At 39.1% G+C, this 27,192-nt stretch overlaps 2 protein-coding genes across 11 annotated transcripts in view; one reads left to right on the top strand and one right to left on the bottom strand.

Annotated features, from left to right (window-relative positions):
* The window catches only part of e2f1 (E2F transcription factor 1), a 48,818-nt gene extending 33,861 nt beyond the window's left edge, over positions 1-14,957 (bottom strand). For 4 of the 7 annotated variants that reach the window (XR_006369689.1, XR_006369749.1, XR_006369789.1 and 1 more), the window contains exons 1-4: positions 13,691-14,956; positions 13,332-13,431; positions 7,273-7,492; positions 7,054-7,206 (exon numbers count right to left, since the gene is read on the bottom strand). Coding sequence is in view for 2 of the 7 variants with exons in the window: in XM_044105594.1 (XP_043961529.1) it covers positions 7,054-7,206; positions 7,273-7,492; positions 13,332-13,431; positions 13,691-13,942 (725 nt within the window). In the remaining 5 variants the exon portion in view is untranslated. Of the gene's footprint in view, positions 1-7,053; positions 7,207-7,272; positions 7,493-13,331; positions 13,432-13,690 lie in introns of all 7 variants that reach the window. The other 3 variants (XR_006369827.1, XM_044105594.1, XM_044106388.1) reach the window with 3 other exon arrangements.
* An 82-nt stretch (positions 14,958-15,039) lies between these two features.
* Positions 15,040-26,373, top strand: znf341 (zinc finger protein 341). Of its 4 annotated transcripts, none has more exons than XM_044102297.1 (17): positions 15,040-15,173; positions 15,526-15,603; positions 16,477-16,587; positions 17,690-17,880; positions 18,850-18,999; positions 19,071-19,394; positions 19,502-19,673; positions 21,436-21,526; positions 21,614-21,704; positions 22,122-22,281; positions 22,358-22,590; positions 23,286-23,494; positions 23,708-23,804; positions 24,265-24,397; positions 24,527-24,638; positions 24,778-24,848; positions 25,759-26,373. In XM_044102297.1, the coding sequence occupies exons 2-17, from the start codon at positions 15,573-15,575 to the stop codon at positions 26,289-26,291; spliced, it is 2,709 nt and encodes a 902-aa protein (XP_043958232.1). In that variant the 5' UTR covers positions 15,040-15,173; positions 15,526-15,572; the 3' UTR covers positions 26,292-26,373. The 4 variants fall into 4 exon arrangements, with proteins under 4 accessions (XP_043958232.1, XP_043956604.1, XP_043957422.1 ...); XM_044100669.1 differs by having other exon boundaries at positions 21,433-21,526; XM_044101487.1 differs by having other exon boundaries at positions 15,106-15,169; positions 21,433-21,526.
* The last annotated feature ends 819 nt before the right edge of the window (positions 26,374-27,192 follow it).

The raw sequence follows: 27,192 nt of genomic DNA, 5'->3' as shown, positions 1-27,192 counted from the left end.
CAAAAGAAGAACTCCATATTGTTTTTTTTTTTTTTCAATTCAAATTTTTATTATGGAACAACAAGGAGGGCGTGTATCTCCTCCATTTACAAAAGGTGGTACAGACATTTACTAGCATCCATTCAGTTTAACATATTGATACATATTACATACCCCTTCCTGTGTTTATCCTACCTCTGGTATTTAGTGTTCCATTTTTTTTTTTTTTTTTTTCCTTCTTCCACCCCAGACCCTCTCAGAGGAACGGGGAGAAAAAAGAATAAACAAACCGGTACCACGTCATAAAAACTTTTGTGAACTGTAAAACAGAATACATCGAACAGAGTAGCTAAAGAACAGTGGGTGTCACCTCATTTTCATTGTTATCAGATCTGGAGTCCATGAAAGTTTGCCATGGGGTCCAGGATCTTTCAAATCTGTCCTGCTCCAGTTTCAGTGCAAATGTCAGTTCCTCCATCTTGCGAATGTCTTGGATGATGTTTATCCAGTCTTGTAGTGTGGGTGTTTTATCTGTCATCCATTTTCGAGTGATTGCTTTTTTGCTGGCAGTAAGCATTATATTGAACATGTATGTTTTATAGAACCCCTTTACACAATTTGGTCTTCTGCCCAGGAACAACATCTCAAAGTCCAGAACAAGATTGACCCCAATGACAAACTCTACACTTTGTTTAATTGTCTCCCAGAAGGAAAGTAGCTTAGGACAGCTCCAAAAAATATGAAAGTGGCCGGCTTGACTCGACCCACATAACCTCCAGCATGTTCTGTCTGCATTTCTGCCCCTCTGAGCTGGTGTTTTGAAGAAGCGTGTAGCAGTCTTCCAGGCAAATTCCTTGTAGGCTAGTGATGATGTACATTTCCAACAGTTATTCAAAATATCAGACCAATCCTCAATGTGAATTTGATCGTTCCTTTCTTTGTCCCATCTGTCCTTTATATATAGTGTATTCCCACCCGCCAAGATTTGTAGTTCATTATACATTTTAGACGTTAATTTATTAACGGGGGTTGATTGATACGATTTTAGAAAGATGTTCAATATGTCGACAAATGTTCCGTCTAGCTTATCTTTGTTTGTTTTTTCTAGATAATGCCGGATTTGTAGATAACGGAAAAAATCTCTGTTATCAAGGCCATATTTTTGCTTGATATCTTGAAAGGTCCTCAGACGACCTTTTTGATATAAGTCATTGTATTTTACCAAGCCCTTATCAATCCACTTTTTAAAAGTAATATCTGTTTTATTTGGGGTAAAATCTTGATCATATGCTATCCACCTGATTGGTAAACATGATTCTTTATTTTCTCTTACTAATTTTGACCAGGTCTCGAGTGCTGTTTCTGAACATGGATTGAGTTCTTTAAGGTCTTTTATTAAGTCTATATTTCCAATTGCTGCTTGCAAGGGGACACCAATGCTTTTGCATTCAATCTCCTTCCATTTTGATTTGTATGAGGGATCACACATTTCCACCAGTGGGATTATTTGTGCTGCTTTGTAGTAGTTATTCATATTTGGGAGTGAGAGACCGCCTTTACTTTTATTTAACTGTAAAGTTTTAAATCTAGTCCTTGGCTGTTTCCCTTGCCAAATAAATCTTGAAATCAGTTTGTCAATTTCTTGGAACATAGATTTGGCTGGTTCTGCTGGTAGTGACTGAAAAAAGTATATGTAACCCAGGGTAAAAGATTGCGAGGCTGTAACCCAGGGTAAAAGATTGCCCCTAATCCCGCCTTTCCTGCTCCATTGGTTAGAGTGACAGTCAGTCACACAGTGCATTCAGCCAATCACTGCATTTTGAGTGGTTAATCAGGCCGGCTCCAGCTTTCCCTGTCAGGTGTGAGGGGGAGAGCTGGAGACAAAGGAGCTACAGGTTTGTTCTCCCAAACAATTAGGTTATCTTTTTGTTTATTATGCACTTTTAATACTCACAATATAAAAAAATCATGTAGATCTGAACATCCAGTGAGCTTGGAGCCGTGAAGTTGTCATGCACTGAACTATATATGGAATTGGTGAGTAATGAACACAAATGTTGTTTGGTTGGCATGTTGGTGGTGGTAGCCAATGCTAATTGTTTGATCATCAATTTTAACTTCTTAAATTCAATATGTGTTTAAGATAATGAGGTAAATGCTGATATCTTTATTTTGTCTTAACGATTAGCTTGTGGATATAAATGCATTTATTTATCTGGAAAAGTCTAGTTAACTAGCAGGCTGGTAATTTATTGGTCCTGTTTATTTTAATACAGGCCAGGTGATCCCTTGGTAGGGTCAAAGGATGGCGAGCTTCTGACAACTGGCTGGAGCCAGGAGAACCTTAAAACTCACTCTATACTGGTCTGGTAGGAGTCTGATGGTCCACAACATTTCCCCCTCCATCTCATTATAAAGACACACAATTCATTATTCAACCCTTCTCTGGTGGAAACAAATTGCGCTTGGACATTTTCATCTCAAACAATTGGACAATTAAATTATGGACTTTTAACTGTGTGTCAGTCAGACAATGTGCTGACTACTGGGGAAAGATAGGACTCTTTGTGCACATTTATATACAAGATTTACTGCAGTATTGTGTATGTATATATTTATTGTCTTTATTTTTTTGTTTTTCATGTATGTTTGTGTCTTGTGGTGTTCACTTATTTTTCCTTCTCTAAAATACATAATAATGAAAGCAGTTATTCTTTTGTATTGTTTTTACTGATTACTGACAACAGCTCCAGTAGATGAACCTAACCTTCTGGTATTATATGCCATCTAGTCCTTTAACTGCATTAAATAACTGCTACATATAGTAACTTTGGCAGCATCATCATTTTGATAGCCTCTATTCTCTGCATGAGACCCAAATAGGGTAACAGGCTCCACCTGGATATGTCGTTTTTTATTTTAGTCATTAATGGGTCATAATTTACTGAGACAATGTTCCTTGGGTCTTTAGGAATGGTTACTCCTAGGTATACTATTGAGTCCATGTCCCAATTTATTTTGAAGTTTTCCTTATCAATATTATTGGGTAAATATTTGAACGTCAAAACCTGAGTTTTGTGGGAATTCAGCTTATAACCTGAAAATTTCCCATACTCTATCAAGGTTTTATGTAATTCTGGGAGGGATTCCCGGGGTTTTGCTAAGTAGATTAGAATATCGTCTGCGAAAAGCGCTAATTTTTGTTCAGTATGATTTATCTTAATGCCATGTATTTTGGTGCTCTGTCTAATCCATTGTGCTAAAGGTTCAATAAATATGGCAAATAATAATGGGGATATAGAGCATCCTTGTCTGCACCCTTGCTCGATTTTTATTTCTTCTGATAATCCCCCGTTGATCCGAATCCTACCTGTAGGTTTGTTGTACAATTCCTGAATTATCTTTATAAATTTATTGGAAAAGTTGAATTGGGACAAGACTCTGAATAAAAATGCCCAGTCTACAGTGTCGAATGCTTTTGGGCGTCTAGACCCAGTATTATTGCTTGTTCGTCAGTCCTCTTAATATGATTAATCACGTTTAGGGTTCTTCTAATATTATCTCTGGTACGTCTCTTTTTTATGAATCCTGTCTGGTCTAAATTTATTATATCTGGAAGAACATGTTCTAGTCTTTTAGCTAATATGGCTGTAAAGATTTTATAGTCTTGATTAAGAAGACTAATTGGACGGTAGTTCGAACAGTTTAGTTTGTCTTTACCTTCCTTTGGGATAACTGTAATCATTGTTTCCCTCCAGGAGGGAGGAATTTGCCCCCCATTTAAAACCCAATTAAATGTTCTCAAAAGAATAGGAGACAGCTCTTTTAAATAGATCTTATACCATTCAGCGCTGAATCCGTCTGGTCCTGGTGATTTGTTTAATTTTAAGTTATTTATTGCTTTTTCAATTTCTTGAGGCGTTATATTTTTGGTCAGGCTTTCATTTTGCTCGTTTGTTACAGTGGGCAGTAACAATTTGTTCAGTAGTGTGTTAGCTTCATCTTTTCCTTCTTGGTCTCTTAGGGCATATAATTTTTGGTAGTATTTTTCAAAGCATTTTCTTATTTCTGTACCATTATATAAAACTTTATTAGTTGTTGGTTCTCTAATTTTATATATAGTTCTTTCCTCTTGTTGTTTTCTTAATCTGTATGCTAAAAATTTTGATGACTTGGGGCCAGATTCATAGTAACTTTGCCTTAGGAATAAAAGTTTCTTCTGTATGTTGGTCTGCAATTCATGATCAATTTCGTCTCTGATTTGTTTTATTTTTTGTGTAATTTGTAGATCTACTTTGTTTTTATTTTTCCCCTCTAATTCGGTCAAGACATGTTTTAAATTGTTTAATTTTTCTTGTTTTGTTTTTTTTATAAGAGATGATTTTGCAATTATTTTTCCTCTTAGGACAGCTTTACATGCATCCCATAATATTGCAGGTGAGACTTCTCCATTGTCATTGTCCTGCATATGTCTGAATTTCTTGCCTTAACTCCTCTTTAGTTCTGCCCTTGAGTATACTAGAATTAAGTCTCCATAAGAACTGGGTTTTTGTTTTGTTAACATTTACTTCTATATGGGAAATGATCAGAGAGGTCCATCAGCCCAATATGACATTTTTCTACTCGTCCTACGTCCTTGTTATACATGAAGAAGTAATCAATTCTAGAATATGTATGATGAGCAGCCGAGTAGAATGTATAGTCCCTCTTTCTGGGATTGAATTCACGCCAGACATCAATTATCCCCAACTCTTTGATCATAGTCCTGATCTTCCTATCTAAGCTGCTATTAATTCTGGGTTGTTTAGAGGTATCTTCAGAGGGGTTTAGTCTTATGTTAAAATCACCACCGCAGACTACTAAGCCTTGTGATTTAGTTATCATCATATCGAAAATATGTTTGTAAAATAACCACTCCGAGCCTGGTGGAGCATATACATTGACAAAGGTAATTTCTTGTCCCTCGAGTCTGCCCACTACTATGTTGTATCTGCCTTCCTTGTCTTTATATTCATGGATCATCTCAAATGTGATCCTCCGAGATATTAAGGTCGCCACTCCCCTTCTACGACCTGTTTTGTGTGATGAACTAAAAACCTGATTGAAGCCCATTCTTCTTAGTTTATTATGCTCTACCTCTGAGAGATGGGTTTCCTGTAGGAATAACACCTCTGCTTTTTCCTTTTTCATCTTTCCCAATATTTTCGCCCTTTTTATAGGATTAAGAACTCCTTTTACATTGTAGGTTACAATTCGCAGTGGAGATAATGAAGTCATTGGTTTATATAACATTGGAAATTCCAAGCAAGTGAAATAGGTGACAACCCTAGACTACTCAAACAAAGAACTAAGAACAAACAGAACATTTTAGCCTTGTAAATTAAGTTCACACGCATCCATTTAAAGACTTCCTTTCTTTTGGTCTTGTTAATGACCTCAGTGATGTTATAGTTTGTGAGCGATTTTGAGGGAAAACCAGCGCAACTCCATGGTTGCGAAGGGCCCCCTGGTGGCGTTACCTGTTTATAGCGTCCCATTTTCTAGGCGGTGTGGTCCCCGACTCCAAATAACGTCAAAAGAGATGAAGCATTATTACCCAAAACAAAACAGACCGGAATATGCTTGATCCCTCCGCTCCTATGGTTGTGCTTGTCCTCTTCTAAACCCCTCCAGTTTCTTCTTATATTCCTCCCTCGCTCCATTTCGTGGATGATCCTTGTCATTCTTTCCCGACTTGGTCCACATCGTGTTCTTGATTTTGTCGACCCACGTCGTAGATGGCTGAATGGCGGTGATTTGGTAACCTCGATTCACCATGTCTTTTGTAGCTTCTGCCGCGGAATTGTAGACACATGTGTTGTTCTCGTAGAAAACTCTCAACCTGGCCGGGAACGGGGTTTGGAATTTAATCTTCTTTTCTCTGAGGACCCGCTTCACTTCGAGGTACTCACGTCGCCGTTTTAACACGTCTGGAGCATAGTCGTGATCCGCTATGACTTTTTTCCCTCCTAGCATGAAGCCTTTCTTTTGCCAGGCTCGTTTTAATATTTCGTCTTTGACCTTGGATGTGGCAAACCTAACTATTATTGAACGTGGGGGGGCTTCAGGTGGAGCTCTGGGTCCCAGAGATCGGTGAGCTCGCTCAATATTCAAGTCGAGCGATGTCGGAATATCCAGTTTCTCTCTGAGTAGATTCTCTATGAAAGCTGATAAAGATGGTGAGCTTTCCTCAGAGCCCTCCGCAATGCCGTGGAGCCTCAAGTTTTCCCGTCTCGATCTCCCCTCGAGCTCCACCAGCTTAGCCTCGAGCTCGTCCTGCACTTTACTTAGCTTCAATGCTACCTCTTCGAGCTGCTGAACCCTGTTCTCCGCCTCCGAGATGCGCGTTTCTGCCTCGTCCAGTCTTTTGTTTACGTTTTTTATTTCCTCTTTAACCTCTCGGAAGCCCTCACTATTCTCTCGACGTGATTCTCTTAGTTCTTCGAGAATAGTTTGTAGGTTAGCTGTCTCGTTAGCTGAATCGTTAGCCGCTAGTGGAGCATCCAGGCCCGAGTGGTTAGCCATATCGTCTTCGTTCGATTCTTCCTCTCTTAACATTAGGTGTCGAGACTGCAAAGTGCTCTTTGATTTAATCTTGGGCATTTCGGCCCACTTTTAAGTTACTTAATATCCCGCACTTGCGTCGAACCTGTGATTTTCAGTAATATGTCGGGGAGCCACCTGGTTATGCTGTCGCCATCTTGCTTGCTCACCCGGAAGTCCTCCATATTGGTTTTTTAAGTTAACATGAACTGTATAAGCAAACCATTCAGAACATCTCAAAAGAAAAAAAGGCATTTGTTACTGTTTAACATTATGGATGCTTTGCCTTTATCGTAATTAGTTGAAAATTGTCTCAAAACAACAATATTATTATTTATCTCAAGAATTTCTGGAGCTATCTAATGTCCAGCTAAATGTGTTGTTGTGACAGGCCTAAGTATGAATATTTCTGCAGGTGTACAGTTGTCCAACCAACTGATGAATCAAACCCAGTCACTCTGACAGCATTCACAAGAAGCAATAAAAGGATATTTTTTGTTCTGTGGTTCCTCTGTGAGCAGCCGCAGTTGCAGGGTGCATTTCGAGATGAGTTCGTCCAGCTGCTCCTCGGCCTCGGTCAGATCACACACCTCCCTCTGCAGCTCCTTGTGCCGGGACACTTGGCTGGCATCAATGCGGTTGCCGCTGCAGAACAACAGTTGGGTTAAACTCAGAAGTTATCCCAGCAGTTTGGTTTGCTCCCTCACTCACAGCCACTGGATGTTGTTCTTGGACTTCTTGGAGATGAGCTGGATTCCCTCCAGGACGTTGGTGATGTCATAGATGCGTCTCTTCTGGACATCCAGGACCTGGGAGGCCCAGTTCAGGTCCACCACGCCGTCGGCCGACTGCGACAGCAGGTTCAGGAAGCGCTTGGTGGTCAGGTTTAGGGACGTGTCATATCGGGACTTCTCCGTCGAGCTTCGAGGAACTTTGCAGAAAAAAACAAAAGAACATCTGGGTTCACATTTCCTGTAGAATTCAAATTCATTCAAAAAAAATTTTCCAAAGGGAAATTAAACATTGCAGCAACTCATATTAATTTAAGATTCTGATAGTGTTGTGGGCAGGAAGGATCTCCTGTAGCAGTTTGTGTTATAGAAAATTTGAAGAAGCCTCTGACGTTTCTGTGAAGAGGATGCTCAGGATTAACAGAAGTTCCTGGTTTATTAAATGTTCTGAAAACTGAACCTCCATTTTAGGGCTCCTGCTCTCGAGTTCAACATTTGTAAAATCCTCTTCCGAAGTATTCCACCCCACTTCATCTGTTACATTACAACTTCAAACATTTGCCTGTTTGTTTAATTATTAAACACAAAGTAGGACACAACTATGATGTGGAAAGAAAACTTACCTCCATTGTTCTGACACTAATAAAATCCCGGGCAACGGATTGCCTACAAAAGTTATGTAATTACCAATAACATCCTATTTGTGAGTCATTTCATCTCAGTATAAATCCAGTTGTTCTGTGAAGGCCTCTGAGGAAACATTAGTGATTAAACAGCAAGATTAAGATTAAGGATGTTTTCACATCTGATAGTCCAGAAGACTCGGTTTGACATTTCTTCCATTTTCAGCTGCTGAGTTTATCTGCTGTATCAAATAAACCAAAGTGTTTGAAAACCTGTTCCTCCTCTGTCCTGTGGGAGCGCTGCACCAAGAATCACTGAAGGAAACAACATAAAAACCTCCAAAGAAAAAACTGAGAACAACTTCCTTCATTACAAAATGTAGGATAAAAAAAATGGAGTGATGTCAAATATTAGCTGTTGTCGGATTTCTCTTTTGTCTTTGGCTGAAGACTGACTAGCTAGACTGACGTGTTTGTTTTGATTGTATTTACCCAGAATTCCCTGTACTATACTCAATTCCCTGCTTTTGGAACAGCCTAAAAACGAGCAGAGGAGTTAAAGCAGATATCTGAAGGAGCATTGCTCAGGCCATCATCCAAGAATGGAAACAGAATCACACAACTGCAAAAACAAAGAAGAAAAAATAAATAAAGCTGTTCAGAGGACAAAACAAATGGAAGAAGCAGCATGATGATGTCTGGATATTCTTCTTCAGCAGAGACAGGAAGTGAAATGCAGGCGGCTGGGACAAAGTGAAACACGACAAAACAGCAGGAGCTTCTTTCTACATCGGCCTTTGGGTTTAACTGAAACAGGTTCCTATTTGGCTGCGTTGTGCAGGAACAATGTCACTTCACTGCAGCTTTAACACAAAGCCAGACAATCTGATCAGCACAACTGTTTTCACTCCTGACATGGTGCTGGAGTAAAGGTCAGGATGGTACCGAGAGCCAGCCTTACAGCCCAACACTACACACTGAGGAAACAGAGGAAGAGCGCCTCATTACTTCTGACTAAGGGATTGTAGACTCATCCTGTTTGGAATGAAGGAAATGGCTGATTAGAAATGAACAAATGACCTTAAACCTTAAAACTGCAAATAGTTGAACTGAAAAAGGTCTACTGGTAAGTCAGAGAAGTAGGAGCCGTTGCTGAAAGACGCCCAAAGAGCCATCGACAATATCTGTGTATTCTGCTAGTATACACAGATATTTTACTAATGTTTTTTTTGATGTTACTATTCTAGTAATGTAAAAAAAAGAACAATTTCCCAATTGTGCTGTTTCCTTTAAATAAGGAATACAGTTTAAAAATCACATATGAAGAAGTTTGTTCATGTGGTAAGTCATTAAAATACATGCTGCACCATCATCCTCCAACTTCAACTAGTGTGTTATATGGGTAAGAGGACAATATGGTTACGACACAGATCAAAAGGTAATAACTAAGCTTTTATAAAATCTAAAAAAAAAAAAAAACATACTTCAATTTATTAAAAAAATGTAATATTAACAAGCGCTAATCTTTTTTTTCTGACTTGTCAAAAAGATTTACATGGAATAATTTATGATTTGAAGATGTTGGACTCATAAACCATGCCTAAATATTTACTCTCCCTACAGTCTTGAGTTTTAGATTTCATAGAAAATTGGGAAACTCCTTTGGTTGTACTTGAGTTGTAAAATACATTGTGACGTCTAATCAGTGTTCATTTTGAGATATGATGATTGAAGCCAAAGTCGTCTTTTTTGTTTGCAACAACCTAGAAGCAGTTTGTTCCAGGTGATCTGCTGTGTATGAGTCATCTGCATACACTACAGTATCAACGGAAAACACCAAAAGATATTTAATTTATAAACTGAAAATCTATAACTACAGTTTTATTTGCAGGTAAGGGCGCCCTCTTGATCCAGGCTGCCTCAGTTTAGGTAATATTTGAGTGATCTTTGCAATGTTCTGATCATCCTGGGCTATGACTGCTCTCTGTTTAATTCTGTGTGCTACTCATTAAGTCCATTTGTTTTGTTTTTTTTTCCTTTCATGAGTGTCAAGTTTCATATAAAATCATATTTCTTATCCATTGTAACCCAACAATTACCAAAGTACTTAAAATGTTTGAACCATTTGTTTAAATCCTATTTCCTAATTATCTTAATTTAGCCGTTTTTGTTTTGAGTCATGTAGGTCTGGTCTTTGACTTGACCATTCTATCGTGTACATAAGCTTTAATCTGACTGGCTACAGAATTACTTCACACTGTACAGTCACAAATCACACTGCACTTTTTCCTGTCTGTTTAGCATGTGTGAATTTTATGAATTCTGTTGCCTGTTATGACTTTTCAGTCTATCTGTACGACTTGTGACTTGAAATTGCCCCTCGGGGACAAATAAAGTTATATCAACTGAATTGACGTCCCTTTTTTCTGTCCTTCATCGACTCTGACCACCTTCCTGTTTCCACGGAAGAAAAGCAAATGATGCAGCCACCACAGTGATTCACCATGTGTGCAGTATTCTTTCATCACCATGCATAACATTAAAAAAAGTTCCAATAATAAGTTTGCCATCTTCCCTACCTGTCTTGTGGTAAATTACAAAAAGATTTCTTAGGACTTAATTTCAAAAATGTCTTCTTTCTTTCCCATTCAGATTTGTAAATAGCTTCACTAAACTGCATTCCTGTTGGCAGATTCTCACATCCGAACAGGAGTCATGTCCTGACAGGGTTGCCTTACTCCATATTTCCATGTCAGGATGACAGACTGAACAGTAGTTTAGTGGATTTGTGTTTTTATTAGGTCTGTCGCAATAAGCAATAAATCAATGAATCACAGAATAAATTAAACTGAGTTCAGTAATTTCCATTTGCATGATTTATTGTTTTTCTCTTTTCTCTCCTTCTACCAAAAACTTGATGACAAAAGTCTTCAGTCTGGTACTTTGGTCTCAACTAATCCTTTTTTGAAGGACAATTTTGTTTACAGAAACTTTATAATCAATTTTATTTATAGTTTCTGTTTTATTTATTTTAGATATTTAAAATTTCTTCCTGCTCCAGTGTTTGTTAGAATTTAAAGTTTATTGATCTCTGAGAGGGTAAACTTACACTATTATGCCATTATTTTTATATTACTTGAAAATGATCTCATAACAACAATATTACCATTTAGCCCAAAAGGTTCTGGGACAATTTATTCCCCAGCAAAAGTCTGTTATTATTTAAAGCCTGTTTCTTGTTTTGGTGATGCTATTTGTTCTCTAACAAACCTCAGAGGCCTTCACAGAACAGCCGAATTTATACTTTCAGTATTTTGTTAGTAGATCTGTCGCGATAAACAATAAATCCATTAATCGTACGATAAATTAAAACTATCTACGTCAGTTTAATTATCGCCTTTATCATCTCTTCCGGCCTTTTTCTCTTTCTGTTGATGACACTGAATGAAAAAAGGCTCAACTCCAGTTCTCTCCACCAACCCTCCCTATCTCATAGCTTTAGTGTAATGTCCAGTTCACACTACACCATCTTAGAGCTGTCGGCCGATTGTCGGCCCATTTTCAAAACTTGAGAATCCACACATTAGCCGACAGAAATCCTTGGTATAACGGTTCGATCAGGTTCGATCGTGCCATGTGGTGTCCAACAATGGACACAAAATAATTGCTACAAGTCCAGTTAACTAATTTTAAAACCAGACATTAATCAATGCTTTACTACAATCTACTTGCAATGCATGTGGCTCAAATACAACCTGTTTAGGACTGTATTTGAAACGTAATCAATTACAAATTTATTGATGGAACTTGATTCATTGTCGTGTTTTGATTATTGATGCTATGTTGCATTGTTTCTGTGTTTGATATGATGTAAAGCACTTTGAAATGCCTTGCTGCTGAAATGTGCTATACAAATAAAATTTGATTGATTGATTGATTGATTGATTGATTGATTGAGTCAGTCCTGACTGAATGAAAATCATTAGAACCTATTTATGTCACGTTAAAGAAGAACAGCTGAAAAGTTACCGGGTTCATCAACTGTGTGGTAATTTCACTCCAACTCCTCCCCTCATCATTTCTGTATTCTTTGCTCGAAATGTTTTATAAACATTAATGTTGTTTCCACATATCATCTCCAATGTCAGCTGGACTGTTTGGGATTCCCCTCTGTAATTTCCCCTCAGAAAGCACGGAGGAGAATCCGCGCTGAAAATCCCTCATTTAGATCGGAGCGGCCACAACTATCTACAGTAACACACCACACACTAGAGGATGAATTGCAAATGATAATCATAGAACGACCAACGTTCTAAGCTTTTCTTAAGGGGAAAATGTTTGTGTGAACTAAAGTGTAGTGTGAACTATTGCATCAGGTAGACGATGTGCCCATCTTCTCTATTTAAATCTAATGATTACTGAAGGGCAAAATAGTATACAGACTTCATAATCTGCACTCTTTTGGTTGAATGCAGTATTAATTTACACTTTCGTGTTTTTATTGAAGTACATCTTTTTAATAGAGACTGAGAATCCATTTTATTTTTGTTTTTGGTTGTTTTGTTCATCAGTTCCAGTGTTGGGTGTTCTTTTGAAAATAAAGTGTATCTATCTTTGGCAGGAAATCACACGCATTATTATGTCATTTCCATTAAATCAGTGTAGAAAGGTCTTCAAACAATATTATCGTTTATCGCAATAATTTTTGAAACAATTAATCGCTCAGCAAAATTTATTATTGTGACAGGCCTATTCGTTAGTGCAGTCTGAAGTCGTACTAAAGCATTTTCTTACTCTGCTCTATTACAAAAAGAGACAACTTTTTTTTAATTTGCACTTGTTTTTATTTAACTGAGTTAAGAACTGAGTAGTTCTTAACTACTTGTATTATGTTTTTAATTTTGTTTATTTTCATAAAAACATTTCTTGTAAATGAGATCTTGCATCTCAATGAACAAAGATCAAATAAATTACACACAATCAGGCATAACTTACTAGTTAGAAATCAAATGCTTGTGTTGTGTTTTTAGAGTAAAGGGAGGTTAACACATTTTTATTCTCCATATCATATTTTTATGTCAATCATATAAAACCTTGATACAATAGGTTGTAGTTTATGGTTGCAGTGTGAATAGAAGTTTGAGGGTGAGCGGTGTGAAAACTTGTCACTGGATGTGATGTGAACGTAGAGAAAAGTCGCCATTAGTACCTTTAAAAACTGAACCTGGCAGAAAACAATGGAGGACGTTTTAAATAAAGCAGCAGCTGCTCTTAAAACAATAACAAAGGTTGACGTATACATGTGTGTGTGTGTGTGTGTGTGTGTGTGTGTGTGTGTGTGTGTGTGTGTGTGTTGGAAGCACTCGCATAGATGAATGCCTCCCGCTGTGAGTTTCTTTTTTTTAAATGCGTCTACCTCTAGGAGGAGCAGGTGTGGAGGGCGGGACTTGGCCTGTGGCTGGTCGCGTGGTGCTGACGTACTGATGGTCGCTGTCCAGATCCAACTTCCTCTTTACCTGACCACAGGCAGGTGGAGGAGAGAACACGTTACAACGGAGGTTTACTACATCGTATTAGATGATGTAGAGGTGATGCATCATGGGAGAATGCAGATGTGCAAAACAAAATGCCTTCAAGCAACAGATGCTGAGGTTTAGGAAGAGCTCTGCTGCACTGCAGAACATCTGAAAGCCCTCGTTTAACCACTTCCCTTGTTGCTTTTTCACTCTCTCTCACCCTGCCCTCCCTCATCTCCCCACCCCTCATTCTTCTCACCGGAGGTCTCCCCAGAACCGGCCGCCTCTTGTCCTGGACCCCTATGTCGGCAGGGCCCTGCGGCGTGGCAAAGAGCAGAATCTCCCCTGTGCTGGTCGGGGCGACGGCCGGGTGGAGCCCCTCGTTGCTGGGGCTTGTGATGATCACTATCTGATGCTCCTCACTCAGATCTATAGTCCCAGAGTTCAGCAGCGTCTCAAAATCCGCCAGCAGATCCTCCGACGTCTGCCCAGTTATCAGAGTTTCTGACATGGTGGCCCTCACTGGACTCTGGGCGCGCTGCGATGCCGTGCTGTGAAAGAGGACCAACACCTACTGGCATTTGCAGTGTCCCGTGAATGTTGTAGTGCAAAATGAGCAATCTTTTCAGGGGTGTGTGTTGTTAAAAGGAGTTAGAGCATTTCCTCAAAAGCAAAGCTCCTTTTCTCTTTAAGTTGTTGACCTAGTCACTTAAATCTAAATTAGAAATACTGATTTGATCAATCAAATGTAGATCAGAGGTTAAATTGAAAAACAGGATGTTCTGACAAACAGGAAAATTGGCAACTGAGATTCGTTGCTCAATTGCATAATCCGCACCACGCCTACGGACTCAAAGGCAGAAATGGTATTAAAAAGATTTTAAAAATGTTATGGTGGAGGTAATGAACGCTGGTTATGAATGAACTGGCACAGGAGCGAGCGGATCTTTTGTTTTCGAGCCTCCTGTCAGCAGAGTTCGGCCGCGGCCTGGCCACTGTGATGCCCTGCTAACAAGCTAACTTATAGCTCAACAACAAAGACTCGCACAAGTTCACTAAATGACCCGGGCCGCAGTTAAGCTAGCTATTAACCACCTCACAGTGGCATTATTTCATTTTATCTTGAAATCAGAGCTCATATATTTAGCTAAAGAAACTTTAGTGCAGCCTACAGAAGTTAGCTTATCAGCATAAAATATCTACAGACCAAAACGCATCGCCACGCGCTGAAATCATCTCTGTCTGTATATTTGTGAAACCAGGCGTGTGTCTCGATGAAAGTACAAGATTTAAATTGCGTATAGATGTATAGTGTGAGTTAGCATGTTAGCTTTAGCCGTATATCTTCATTCCCCTCGTTTTGTTGAGGCACGCAGGAAGCAGTCCGACAAAACATGCAGAAATAACGCAAAATGAAAGAGCCAAAATCTACGTTCATTAATCAAACCGGCAGGCTGAGGTCCTCAGGTCGCTCACCACTGGGCGCGGCCAATCTGTGAAAGTGTCCTAGCGACCCAGTTTTCGGCCGTTTTTGTTGTTATTGTCCCAGCTGATCGACATCCAAACAAGCTGTTGGTCGGTTTTCGCGCGAAATCTTTTTTGCCGCGAAACCTGCACGTGGAGAGAAAGGCCGAACCCCATTGGTCGAAGAGGTGCGTTTTCCGCGACGCGAGGCTGGTGGGCTCTAATTGGTGCGAACAACTGCCTGTCACGTGCAGGAGCACAGATTCTTCGATTGGTAGGTGCGTTCATGTTCAGCGAAGAAAATCATTCTCAATCAACATTTATTCAATAAAATGGCTAAATACACAAAATTTCAGTTAATTTGTTACTTCTGTAACTTATACCAACCTTCAAATGCCAAATTTGCTATTTTGGCTGAGACTGAACTTAAAAATCCAACACCTCTCATTATTTTCAAGTTATTTTTTTTAAACAGGTACTTAATGCATATTTATTATTAGCTATTGCACTTTGTAACTTTAGTAAAACATACCCCCAATAACTTAGCTATACTCGAAATTTCCGTAAAGCCTTTGTGTTTAAAATGCTTTTCTCACATTGTCTTGACTTCTGTGTATTTACACCAAGCAGCAGGCATTGCCAGTAGAGCGTCTATTACACAAAAGGAGAGCTTCAAGATGGCGCAGGCAATATTTGAGGTGCTCGAAGGTAGTAATATTCCTTTTATTGTTGCATAACCATAAACACAGTCGTGCATTTGAGGATATTTTTGATAAATATATTTTGTGGTCTTTATGGAAATCAGAAAAACACGTCTGAATCTCAGTTAGACGTTTATTATTGTAGAGAACAGAAAGACTCTGAAAGTGTAAGTGTAAACAACCAAGCAGATAAGAAATATTTCCCCGTTTTTATTCCAGCCATTTTCTATCAGACATCCTACGCAGTTTGAGGCGATATTCGTTTCTGTCGCTTTCCTTTTTAAACTGCAACATGCTGTCACAAGTCTACTAAGTTGTTTCAAGCTTCGATTTTAGGCCTGATGTGTTTAGGATTTCATATTAACATTGAACCCTTGTACAACTTGTAATCAAAGGTTTGTATATTGAATCCTTGTACAAACCTCCGTAGTTGGAGACGTAAACACATAGAAAGCTGAACATTTTGCAGAAATTATATTTTCTTTGCACAACTAAATCATTTTTAACTCTTGAACCTTTTCGCATTTTTTCCACATCATAACCAAAACCTTTGATATATTTTGTAGTGATTTTATTTGATGGAATAAGTGGTGCATAAATGTAACTGAAGTGTTATGGAAAATGATACACTGTTTTTTAATTTCTTAAAAATTACAACAATAATAATAATAATCTCTGAAAAATATGGCATGCATTTGTATTCTGACTCCCTTACTCAGATACCCCTAAATAAAAATGTGGTGCAACCAACTGCTTTCAGAATTGCCTGATTAGTAAGTAGAGGATCAAAACTACTGCTCTATATGTCAGAATGTACATCATCTTATGAATAGAACTACTTTTGTCACAGTGACCTCATCTGCATCTCCATCTTTCTCAGGCATGGACAACCAGACTGTGCTGGCAGTTCAGTCACTGCTGGATGGTCAAGGGGGAGTTCCTGACCCAAACAGTCAAAATGGCTCTGCGACGCCGGCCATCCAGCCCATGGGTACGTGGGATCACCCACAGGGTTCCTGTACAGTCTGGAATAATATGGAAAAATTACAATTTAATATGGGGGAAAAAAACACACAAATTTTAGAAACTGTATTTCTTATTCAATTTTTTCCAAGCAAGAAAAAAAATCGAAATTTCTTCTTATGTGAGCTCTTGTATTATTTGGATGATAACCTTAATTTTTAGTTTACCAGAGAAAACTCGAGTTTTGGTTAGAAAATTTTAAAATGTAAACACAAAAAGGCAATTCCACAGCTTTGTGGCCTCCAAATCTTTTTATTTGTATGTTTTGAATTGAATTCAAAGCTGGACTGGGTTTAATTTGGACACTTTTTCAAACATTAATAGAATCGATTATAAAAAGTCCTGTCCACATTTACCATGTTTTCTAAATTTTAGCTGATTGAAGATTATACAGATGCAACAAAACAGAAGAGTGAAATTGGAAGGGAGGTTGAGCAATGTGTGTAAAAAAAGACAATTAAACTTAAACAGATGGACATTCTGTATCTAAATGTTTAAAAATTTTGTAAAAAAAATTCTGGAAAATACCTTTGTCAATGATTTTTCCCCTAACTCTGCAGATTATGTTCTTTTCTTTTAAGAAAAACAGTTTGGGGAGAAATATATTGATAATGGCATAGTAATGGAATTTTGCCATTTTAAAGACTAATAAACTTACATTTTGTAAATAACATTCCATACAGGAAGATATTTTAAATATCCAAAGTAAAGCACAACAAATAAAATCAGTAAATAAAATATAGATGAAAATAACACAACAAAAAACATAAATAAGGTGGACTGTGAAGTGTCTGTAAACAAATTTGCCCTTCAAAAAATACAAATCATCAGAATTGAAATCATTGAGTGATTAATTGAGTAACTGCTTGTTGCATGGAGCTCAGGAAGGAGTTACTACAAATGTCCCATTAGATCAGGAGAACACATGCAGGAATTCTCTGCTTGGAGTGATGAACCAGTTTGTATGAAATATTCTGTTTGCTCTCGTTTTCATCTGCAGTCATCCATCAAGCAGGAATTTTTTGTCCCACTAATAATAACTGGACTGGTTGTTTTTAATCATCCTGCAGACGACGACGACGTGTTCCTGTGTGGGAAGTGTAAGAAACAGTTCAACTCTCTGCCCGCCTTCATGACGCACAAGAGGGAGCAGTGCCAGTCTGGCGCCCCCTCCCTGTCCACCGTGTCTCTGGCTTCCACCAATGCCTACGCGCCGGTCCCGTCAGTGGGCTCCGTACCCCAAACTGCCGCCAACAGACAGGTGAGGACAGAGCAGGGTGTACTGTAACTGGAACAATGTGTTTCGGTCAGTTGTGATCAATACTGAGCTTTGTGGCAACAGACATTCCAGCTGAGTTCGACTTAATATAAAGAATAAGTATGTGGGAAAAGGATCTGTGATGCTGTAGGCCCGTTTCCTTTTTGTTGAGGAAGACCAGTGGAAACTAAGAGATGGCGGAGCAAACGAACGCCTCAAATCTGATTACCTACTCACTTTGCTTGCAGCAATCCCTTCTCCTGAGCAAGTATGTGTTGACAGTGGAGGGGAACAATTCTCTTGTTATTGTTGTCGTATTAAAAATAAAGATACTTGAAAAAAGTAGATTTTATTATTTCTTTATTTAAACATATATTAGCTCCAAATTTGGATTATTTTAGACTGATTTATGAATAGATTTGAGACCGATTAATATTTGATTTGACTAATACCTCAGTGCTGTAATCTGGCCCAGTGGTTTTTAAAGTGGTGCCCTTGGAAAAGTGGCAGATATAAAAAAATGTCAAGTTAAAAAGTTGAGTCTAATGCATTTTTAATCAGAAAATTTTAATGTTTCTTTAATATTAAAATCTAATGTTTTTCAATCATAACTGCAAAATATGAGTTAAAGTAATTTATTGTAATGTTATTTGCCATTTTCACCTTTCTGATCGGCTGCCAGTCAAATTTATCAAGCTAGCATGAAATCAGAAGGTCTGATGTAGCATTTCTGCTAAATGAAGGTAACAATTATTGAACAGAGAATAAAAATGAGAAGAAAACCCAGAAGTTTTAAAGTTGGTGTTTCTCTACATATTTAATGGCAAAAATGAAAATGGTTCTTAGCTAATGCTAGCCAAGAAGCTAATGGTATTTGGATATGTTAATTATCAAATCTGCAACAAAATGCTAAAAAACTACTAAAGGCTATCTGAAGTTGTTTAAATTCCTTCTACCCTGCTCGACCATCAGGTATCCACCTATATAACAGTCCCTCCGTCTCCTCTGACTCACACTCTGGTGCAAGGCAACGTGCTGGTCAGCGATGACGTCCTCATGTCGGCCATCTCTGCTTTCACCTCCATCGACCAGCCCATGGCCGCCATGCAGACGCCCATACAGGTACATCCAGGAGCGGCCGCTGCTTTGCTCCAACTGAAACAAATTCTTCAGATATTTTGCTGTTATTGCAGAGCAACCTGAGCATGCACACAGCGGGGGTATCGTATCTTCAGCACCATCACCACCACCATCATCATCAGCAGCAGCAGCAGCATCAGCAGCAGGCTTCCCACCCTCTACCCTCCAGCCAGGCACCACCCCCCGCCCTGCCAGCTGGGCAGCCCACCCAGCAGACCCTCTCCTCCCAGGTGCCAGTGAGCCACAGCAACTCGGTGGTGCAGGTGTACAGCACGATGCCCCATATGGCAGGCCCTGCTGCTGCCGCAGCGGCTGCTGGTGCTGGCGGTGCAGCAGAGATCCATACGTTAGGCCTGCCAGCTTTCCACCCTGTTCAGGTGAGTTCCTCGACCTCTCTGATTCCTGTTCTCAATATCTCACACACCATCCGGTTCCAGTTCCCGTGTTTATTTACTTGTTTCTTTCTCACCGGGTGCCCGGCCAGTGTGTGGACGGCCAGTCGTTCAGCAGCAGTCCCGTCTACAGCCCCGGGAAGCAGGGCAGCAAAGCAAAGAGCTGCAGCCACATGGGCAGCATGGCGGAGCTGAGCGACTTCGAAAAGGTCATCATACCCAAACAGCCCCGGAGCAGCAAGAAGACAACGGACAGAGCAGCAGGTGATGGCTTACTAGAGTCACGTTTTGTCACTTAACAACTACTTTATGTTTACAAAGATGGGGAGAGTAACCAAAATGTGGACTCAAGTTAGAGTATCACTACTTCAACATGTTTTTACTCAATTAAAAGTAAAAAGTAACAATCCAAGAAATTTTTCAAATTTTTTTTCTAAGTGAAAAGAAGTATTTTTTTGAAAAATTTACTCAAGTACAGAGTAACTGATCAAAACATCAATTACTTAATAATTAAGAACTACATCAGAAGATGGACCAAAATATAAAGTTATGTGGAAATTTTGGTATTTTAAGAATTAAAATGAAAAGAATTTATTTAAATAACATAATTATAATAAACTGTTTTCCAGATCAGTTTATGTCAATATAAAACTGATGGAACTTTAATAAAAACTGCAGGTGTGTGTGGTGAATGTTTATGTAAAAGGAGTTTGTTCTTAATTTTTGTGACGTTCCTTACAGTGGGTAGAGAATCCAGACATCTTACCCAATTAAGAGCACAAATATTTTATAAGAAAATTAGTAAAGAGTATAAAGTACAGCAGAGTAAAAATACTCCTAGACATAAATTGTTTCCAAACATTTCAAAAAGTTACTCAAGTAAATGTAACTGAGTAAATGTAACTAGTAATATGGAGCACTGTTTGTTTTAGCAGGCATCAATCAAAGACATCAATGAACTGTGAATGTCTATTACTCTGATTTTACTGGTTTTCCAACCACCAGAGTGTTTTTAAAGACACTTTATAATGAAATCAGTCACTCACATTCACACACATTCACACACACATTCACACACGCATTCACATGTCGATGATGTGTGAATGCTTGTGAATGCAGCTGTGGTTGTAGCCAGTACAGTACAGTAATTTTAGTGTTTAGCTGTGAAGTGAAAGAAATGATGCCTGGTTTTCTAGAGTTTTTGCAAATCGTTAATTTATTTGTTTTTCATCTTTTTAACACTTCATTGATCCTAAAAGGAAATTAAATCTTCACTTCAACTCTGGCCAGCTTTCTGTTCAGGATCACATCAGAGGTGTCGACTTCACATGTTAGGTTATAAAACATTCAAGGGTTTGTAGTGTTAGTGGGTCTGGCTCTGGCAGACAGCTGGAGATACAGCTTGGGCCAAATATAATTTGGTTGCAGGGCCATAGTTTGATATCCACATCTTAAACCCTGTAACCCCATTTTAATTATTCAATTAAATCATAACTACCAAAAAAACCCACAAACAACCGAAACCATGAACAAAATAGAGTATATGAAGTCTCTATTAACAAATTATATGACAAGTTTAGAAAAGGTGAAAGTTAAGTTCCTCTAATTTTTGCCTTTTTCCACAGATAAAAAAAATCACACGAACATTTTGTAAAAAGGAACTGAATACTAAATATTCAGTTCCAATATGTGTACAAGTTACAGATAAATGACAATCTGCCTCAAATATTACTGGAATAAACAATAAACCATTCAAGGTATTGATGCAAAGCAGAAGTGCTAATCAAGTTGAAAAGTCTGGACTATGATGCTGATTATGATACATACATATATATATATATACGGTATATATTTTTTTGTCTATATTAGATTCATACATTTTATTATTAATTATTTATTTTATCGTTATTGGAGCCTTGCAACAAAATTTTGCTCAAAATGTAGATTTGAAATGACAGTAAATTTGAAATGACTGTCATTTCAAATCTACATTTTAATTCTAGTTCTAGCTTTCTCTCCTCAGCAGATCACCTGAAGGGAAAAGGTCCGAAGCTGAAGTGTAATTTCTGCGATAAGTTTTTCTCCAAAAACTTTGACCTCCAGCAGCACATCAGAAGGTGAGCAGCATCACGTGGACGTTACCCACCGACTGACTCCAGTGTCGATGGAGGAGGATCAGCAGTTGGTCTGTTTTCTGCCTGCAGCCACACAGGAGAGAAACCGTTCCAGTGCATCGTCTGTGGGCGGGCCTTCGCCCAAAAGTCCAACGTGAAGAAACACATGCAGACTCACAAGGTGGACTGTCTGTTTTTGTTTTTCTAGAGGTGAATTTTAAGATGGTTGAAGTAAATGTGCAGAAAAAAAAAGATTTCACAGGGGAATCACACTTCTTTGAACTGAAATTCAGTTCAAAATGCTCAAATCAATTTGAGTCTGCTTAATGTTTTTGTAAAATTGTTTTTTATTCATTTTTTTATATTTTTGTATTTAAATCCAGGCAGTTAAGATCATAATGGAATTGTTTTAAATAAATGTTGTATTTGTTTCCTCTTGTCAGTCACATAATTTGAACACTTGACCGTTTGGAAAGAAAAACTGGTTTCTGAATTAAATATTGTATCTGAGCCCTAAAAATTGGAATCAACTCAAATCACAAAACACAGAGATTCACGTTTGTATGAACGAGCGCCCCCTGCTGTCCTGACTGTCCAGGTGTGGCCGATGAGCGTGGCAAACACCGTGTCCCGGCTGCCCATCACGGTGAAGGTGGTTCCCGTTTCATTCATTGAGGAAGAACGGATGGAGGAGCGGCAGAAACAAGGCAACAGGGACCGAGACCAGACTCAAGTAGAACCAGAGCCGGTCCAAACGGGTGAGCTTCAATTTCAGGACGACAAAACAAACTCCAGATTCACAGCCTGTACAGTGAGCTCACTTCCTTTTTACAGAGGAACCAGGGGAGGAGACAGCGACAGAGGCTGAACCCGGTCTGACAGCCAGCCGAGGGGACGACGCCCAGGACGGTCACACTCGCTCCATGTCTGACCAGAACCAGCAGGACGGCGCTCAAACCAAGCAGATCGTGGTGATAGACAGCTCCTATCAGTGCCAGTTCTGCACCTGCAAGTTCAAGACCTACTTCCAACTCAAGTCTCACCTGACCCAGCACAAAGGCGAGCAGGTGAGGCAGGAGAAAAGAATTTAGTTTTTTTTCCTCATTATTAAAAAAAATTTACGCAAATAACATAGTTCAACTAATTTTACATGTGTAAATTGGCTTGTTTTTGATTTTTTTGTTTTGTTATATCTTTATTGAATAAAATAAAGCAATAAGAAATTTTTATATTTGACTCTAATTTAAGTCTTTATTTTGGAAACCCAGTGTAAAACAAAAGTAATTTCAATAAATTTGGGCACATTTTATTGAGAAAAATTTAAACTACCAAAATCTGTACATTTTTGGCACCATCAGAATTCCCTACAATATCTTTTTGATTAAGTGTTCCTGGTCACTAAGGTCTGACCTGCAGCCTCTCGCTAAGAGTCTGACATTTCCATGGTTACCAAATATGTCTATATCTATGTTGACGGAGTTGCAGGAATGAGAGAACAAAGTTAAAATCTGTTCCTTTTTCAGAGGTTTGGGGCTTAACAAGCAGAGAGAAATGTTTTATTTTTCTGTTCTGAGCAGCTGAAGCCTGAAGAAATCTCATTTAAGAAGTATAGAAATTGAGTTAAAAGTGAAGAAATTTAGTTTGGTTTTTAATCTTTTGTACAAGTTCCAGTACGCATAAGTAATGGGGATTGAGCAGATTGGGACTAAAGTTGCGTCAGACATGCAGCCGCTCTTACTGCTCGCTGTGTGTTTCCTTGCAGGTGTATAAGTGTGTGTTGAAGAGCTGCTCCCAGACCTTCCAGAAGCTTGACCACTTCCTGGAACACATCCGGACGCACCAGGAGCAGCTGACGTACCGCTGCCACCTCTGCAGCAAGGTCTTCCCCTCCCTGTTTGAGCTGGGAGTCCACCAGTACTCCCACTGCTTCTGCCCACAGCAGAACACGCGCAAGGAGACGAGCGTGTTCAGGTCAGGACAGCCACTCCTCCTGCAGGATGTTCCTTCTGACACATCAGCTTCAGTAAACGCGTAGAAGAAAACTATCTATATCTAGTTTTCTACTATATTTAAAAATCCCCCTCCAACTTTTTTCTTTACTCCAATTACAACAGAAAACCCCCAAAGCATTTTCTTTACATGCAGTTTTAGTTTTTACCAGAGTGTCGCTGTGTGTCACTGCAGGTGTGTGAAATGTCAGAGCAGATATTCAACCCAGGAAGCTCTGGAGCAACACCTGCTGACCGCCTCCCACAGCTTCCCTTGTCCTCACTGTCAGAAGGTACGCCTCTCACCATCATGCTGCACATATCTGAGGCTCAGAGTGATACAATTAAAATTAATTTCTACAGCATAAAATGGAAAAAGCTCATAAATAATGTCTGTCAGTTTGGAGGTCATGCTTTCTGCTCTCTGATGTGAGCCTGTTCTCATGAAAAGAAGCGTTTCAGATGTTATCTAATCTACTCGTAGCACATGAATGACATGATTACAGTTGGAAGATAATACAGGGCAGCTGTATTACTTTTCTATAGTTGCTCATGTTTGGGCAAGAGAGAAAATCAGGAACAGCAAAGTTTTTTAAACCCCATTTTATTCTGAGTCTTGAGTTCCTTATTATGTCACTGGGTGTTGCTATGATTAAAGCTACTCTTGATCTTTTAACACCAACATCCCCAACTTTTAGCTGGAAATGTCTGGATAAGCTCTGATCTGCTTGTCATCTCTCTGTTCATCATCAGGTCTTCCCATGTGAGAGATACTTCCGGCGCCACTTGCCCACTCATGGCGTTGGAGGAAGATTTAAGTGTCAGATCTGCAAAAAGGCCTTCAAGACTGAGCACTACCTCAAGCTGCACACTCGCATTCACTCAGGTCTGAAATTTAACCAAGGTTTCTTCCAGCTCAGATCTAAAATGTGCAGTTCCAGTTTGTAGTAAGTCAGGGAACTTGTGTGAACCTTGAATCCAACAAAAGAAAAGATGAGTGTTATTCTGTTTCCAGGTGAGAAACCGTACAAGTGTTCCCTCTGTGAGGCGACGTTCAACAGAAAGGACAAAGTGAAGAGACACATGCTGATCCACGAGCCTTTTAAGAAATACAAGTGTCCCTTCAGGTGAGGCTCCTGAAGGAGGACGAGTGAAAAGTTCCTAACTCCTTCCCCTGACCCGAACTATGTAATTATAGCTCAAATACTTGTATTATTTTTTTTTTTACACATTTTTGCATCTATTCTGCCTTATTTCCTTTCTCAGGACACATGTGGGCTGCACCAAAGAATTCAACAGACCAGACAAACTGAAAGCTCACATCCTGTCACATTCTGGTGAGAAAACCATGACCCATCTGTCATCCGAAGATCTTCCTAGTTTACATACACAAGCTTCTGGCACAATTCTGCTAGAATATCTGACCACTCTTCTTACCACACTGGGTTGAGTCCATTTATTGGAAACTCATTTGTTTTCCAGACGCTGCTTTAGTCTTTGTGGTCAAACAGCTAATCTTTGTTTCATCTGGGGTTCAAAATTCAATCGAGCTCAAAGTGTTGAGTCCATACATTTTGTGATGATCAAACATGAAGCTTGTTTACTGTGTGGCTGTGGTGGAACGTGATCCGTGACATCAATGCTGGGAACCAGTAATTAGAAAATTAGCTACAGTAACCCTAAAGCACTAAAGCTCTACATCAGCATGGTATTTAGAGGGAGCTACGTGCGCTAAGCTTTTCAAAGTAAGCAAAAATAGTAAATGGAAAATTTAGCTCCACAGTAGTGAAAGTGTGTCCACCACTGCATGACATAAAACCAAATATTAGTGCAGATGTAAATACTTCTTTGACCTCATATTAATATTAATATAACAATATTACAGGTGTCTACAGGTTTTACCATCTCAAATTTAAGATGCTTTAAGACTATTATAAATAGAATTTACTGAATGAAGTTTGGTGGTAAAATTTGTACTTTCTAAAAATTAAATTAATATTCATAATGACCATATTAAAGCCCAACTTACTTTTTAAAAATGAACTTAAGACATTTTAAGGGCTTAATTTTAGATAGATGAATTTAACACTTAAGACTCTATAGATGTGCAGACACCCTGAGAAAATCGACATTAAATTCAAACCTGTGCTCTTTATTCTTGGTGTTAAAGTTGTGATTGTGTAAATTTCTCATATTCTGTAATTGTTGGTATTTGCTCTTTTTGTAACCAGTTCTCCTCTCTGCCAGGTATCAAACCCTACAAGTGTCTGTTCTGTCAGAAGGCGTTCAGCCGCAGGGCTCACATGCTGGAGCATCAGCAGTCCCACACAGACAACTACAGGTTCAGGTGCTCCATATGCAACAAGGGATTCACCAGGCAGAGCTACTACAGAGACCACAAATGTCCCACAGTGGGAGACAGGACAGGAGCAGAGGAGAACGAGGAGGCCGATGAGGCTGCAGGAGCGTCGGCGGTTGAGGAGCAGGAAGGAGAGCGCAACGGGAGGAGAAGCAGGTTCACGAGGATTTCCAAACGCTTGCAGACTGATGGAGAGGAGGCAGAGGAAGAGGACGGCTCCGATGGAGACCAGGAGACAGCAGAAACTCAGCCGGGGGATGAAAAGGGGACGGATGGATGCCACCATGCTGCCATGGCTACCACCGAGGGACAGGCTGAGAGAGGGGCGGAGGAACATGGTGGCATGGAAACCAGTGACGAGCTGCAGACACAGACTGGGACCAACGCCCACAACAGTTCACAGAGGCAGCCATGTTTGTAGTCCAAACCTGCCTCTTTGTTTAAACTGTTTCCGGTACTGGGAAATGAGAATTTTTGTTTTATATTAAAACAGTTTCACTGTTCAGATGTTTTATGATCATTTCCCCCAGAGTTTTGCATAGAATATAATTAAAATTAACTCCTGCCAGTATTTCAGCATTCAGTTTTTTTTTGTTTTTTTTTCTTAAACACAAACATTTACCTTCACCAGAACACCAAAAACAGGATGTTTTGAGTTCATTTATTAATGTGACAATTCCTATGTTACAGATCTTTCATGTACATAAGCAGTTAGAGAGAAAAGAAAATAGAGCATTGCCTTAAACCTCTTATTTAAAATCTTTAGAAACTTTGTTATGAACACCATTTACAGGAGTGACAGTGGTTCAGCTGGATTAACCAGGATCCTGGAAAATATTTAAACAAATATTAGCATCTTTATTTTTATTTCCATATCTGCTCATTTACAAGGTTCCAGGGTTTTATTGTGAAAAATTAAAAAAAGAGCACAACTTGACCTTTGATCCTCATACATTCATTACTTTCATACAGTTGTTCTCTTAAAAATTTCCAATTAATCTTCCTACTGCAGTTTCTCCTGGACATTTCTGATCAATTTATTTATTCCAATGGGGGAATGAATCAGTCTGATCAGAGAGAATTATTTTACCACATGACCAACCATTTCTGCTGGCTGGGAGCCTGAGGGGGGAAAGGCTAAAAACTGATAATTCATCTTGAATCCAAAGTTCATCAGTTAGTTTCCTCTGCTGGTTCAGTGTGTGACTACACAGTTTAAACAGACAGTCTTCACAACACGAGGTCTCATTTTACTACATAATCTTCCTCAGCTTCCACACTTTGTGAGGAAAAAGGTTTTTGGTGATAAAAAAAAAAAAAAA

The sequence above is a fragment of the Gambusia affinis genome, linkage group LG01, assembly GCF_019740435.1.
Source record: "Gambusia affinis linkage group LG01, SWU_Gaff_1.0, whole genome shotgun sequence".
NCBI classification, from domain to species: Eukaryota; Metazoa; Chordata; class Actinopteri; order Cyprinodontiformes; family Poeciliidae; genus Gambusia; species Gambusia affinis.
The sequence above is the reverse complement of the archived record's forward strand: the minus strand, read 5'-3'. Positions and strand labels throughout refer to the sequence as shown.

Excerpts from the sequence above, each read along its gene's own strand:
- znf341 (XM_044100669.1), top strand. The coding sequence starts at position 15,573 with ATGGCGCAGGCAATATTTGAGGTGCTCGAAG. Across the intron at positions 15,604-16,476 it reads AATATTTGAGGTGCTCGAAG|GCATGGACAACCAGACTGTG; the intron begins GTAGTAATATTC and ends CATCTTTCTCAG. Across the intron at positions 24,639-24,777 it reads AAATACAAGTGTCCCTTCAG|GACACATGTGGGCTGCACCA; the intron begins GTGAGGCTCCTG and ends TTCCTTTCTCAG.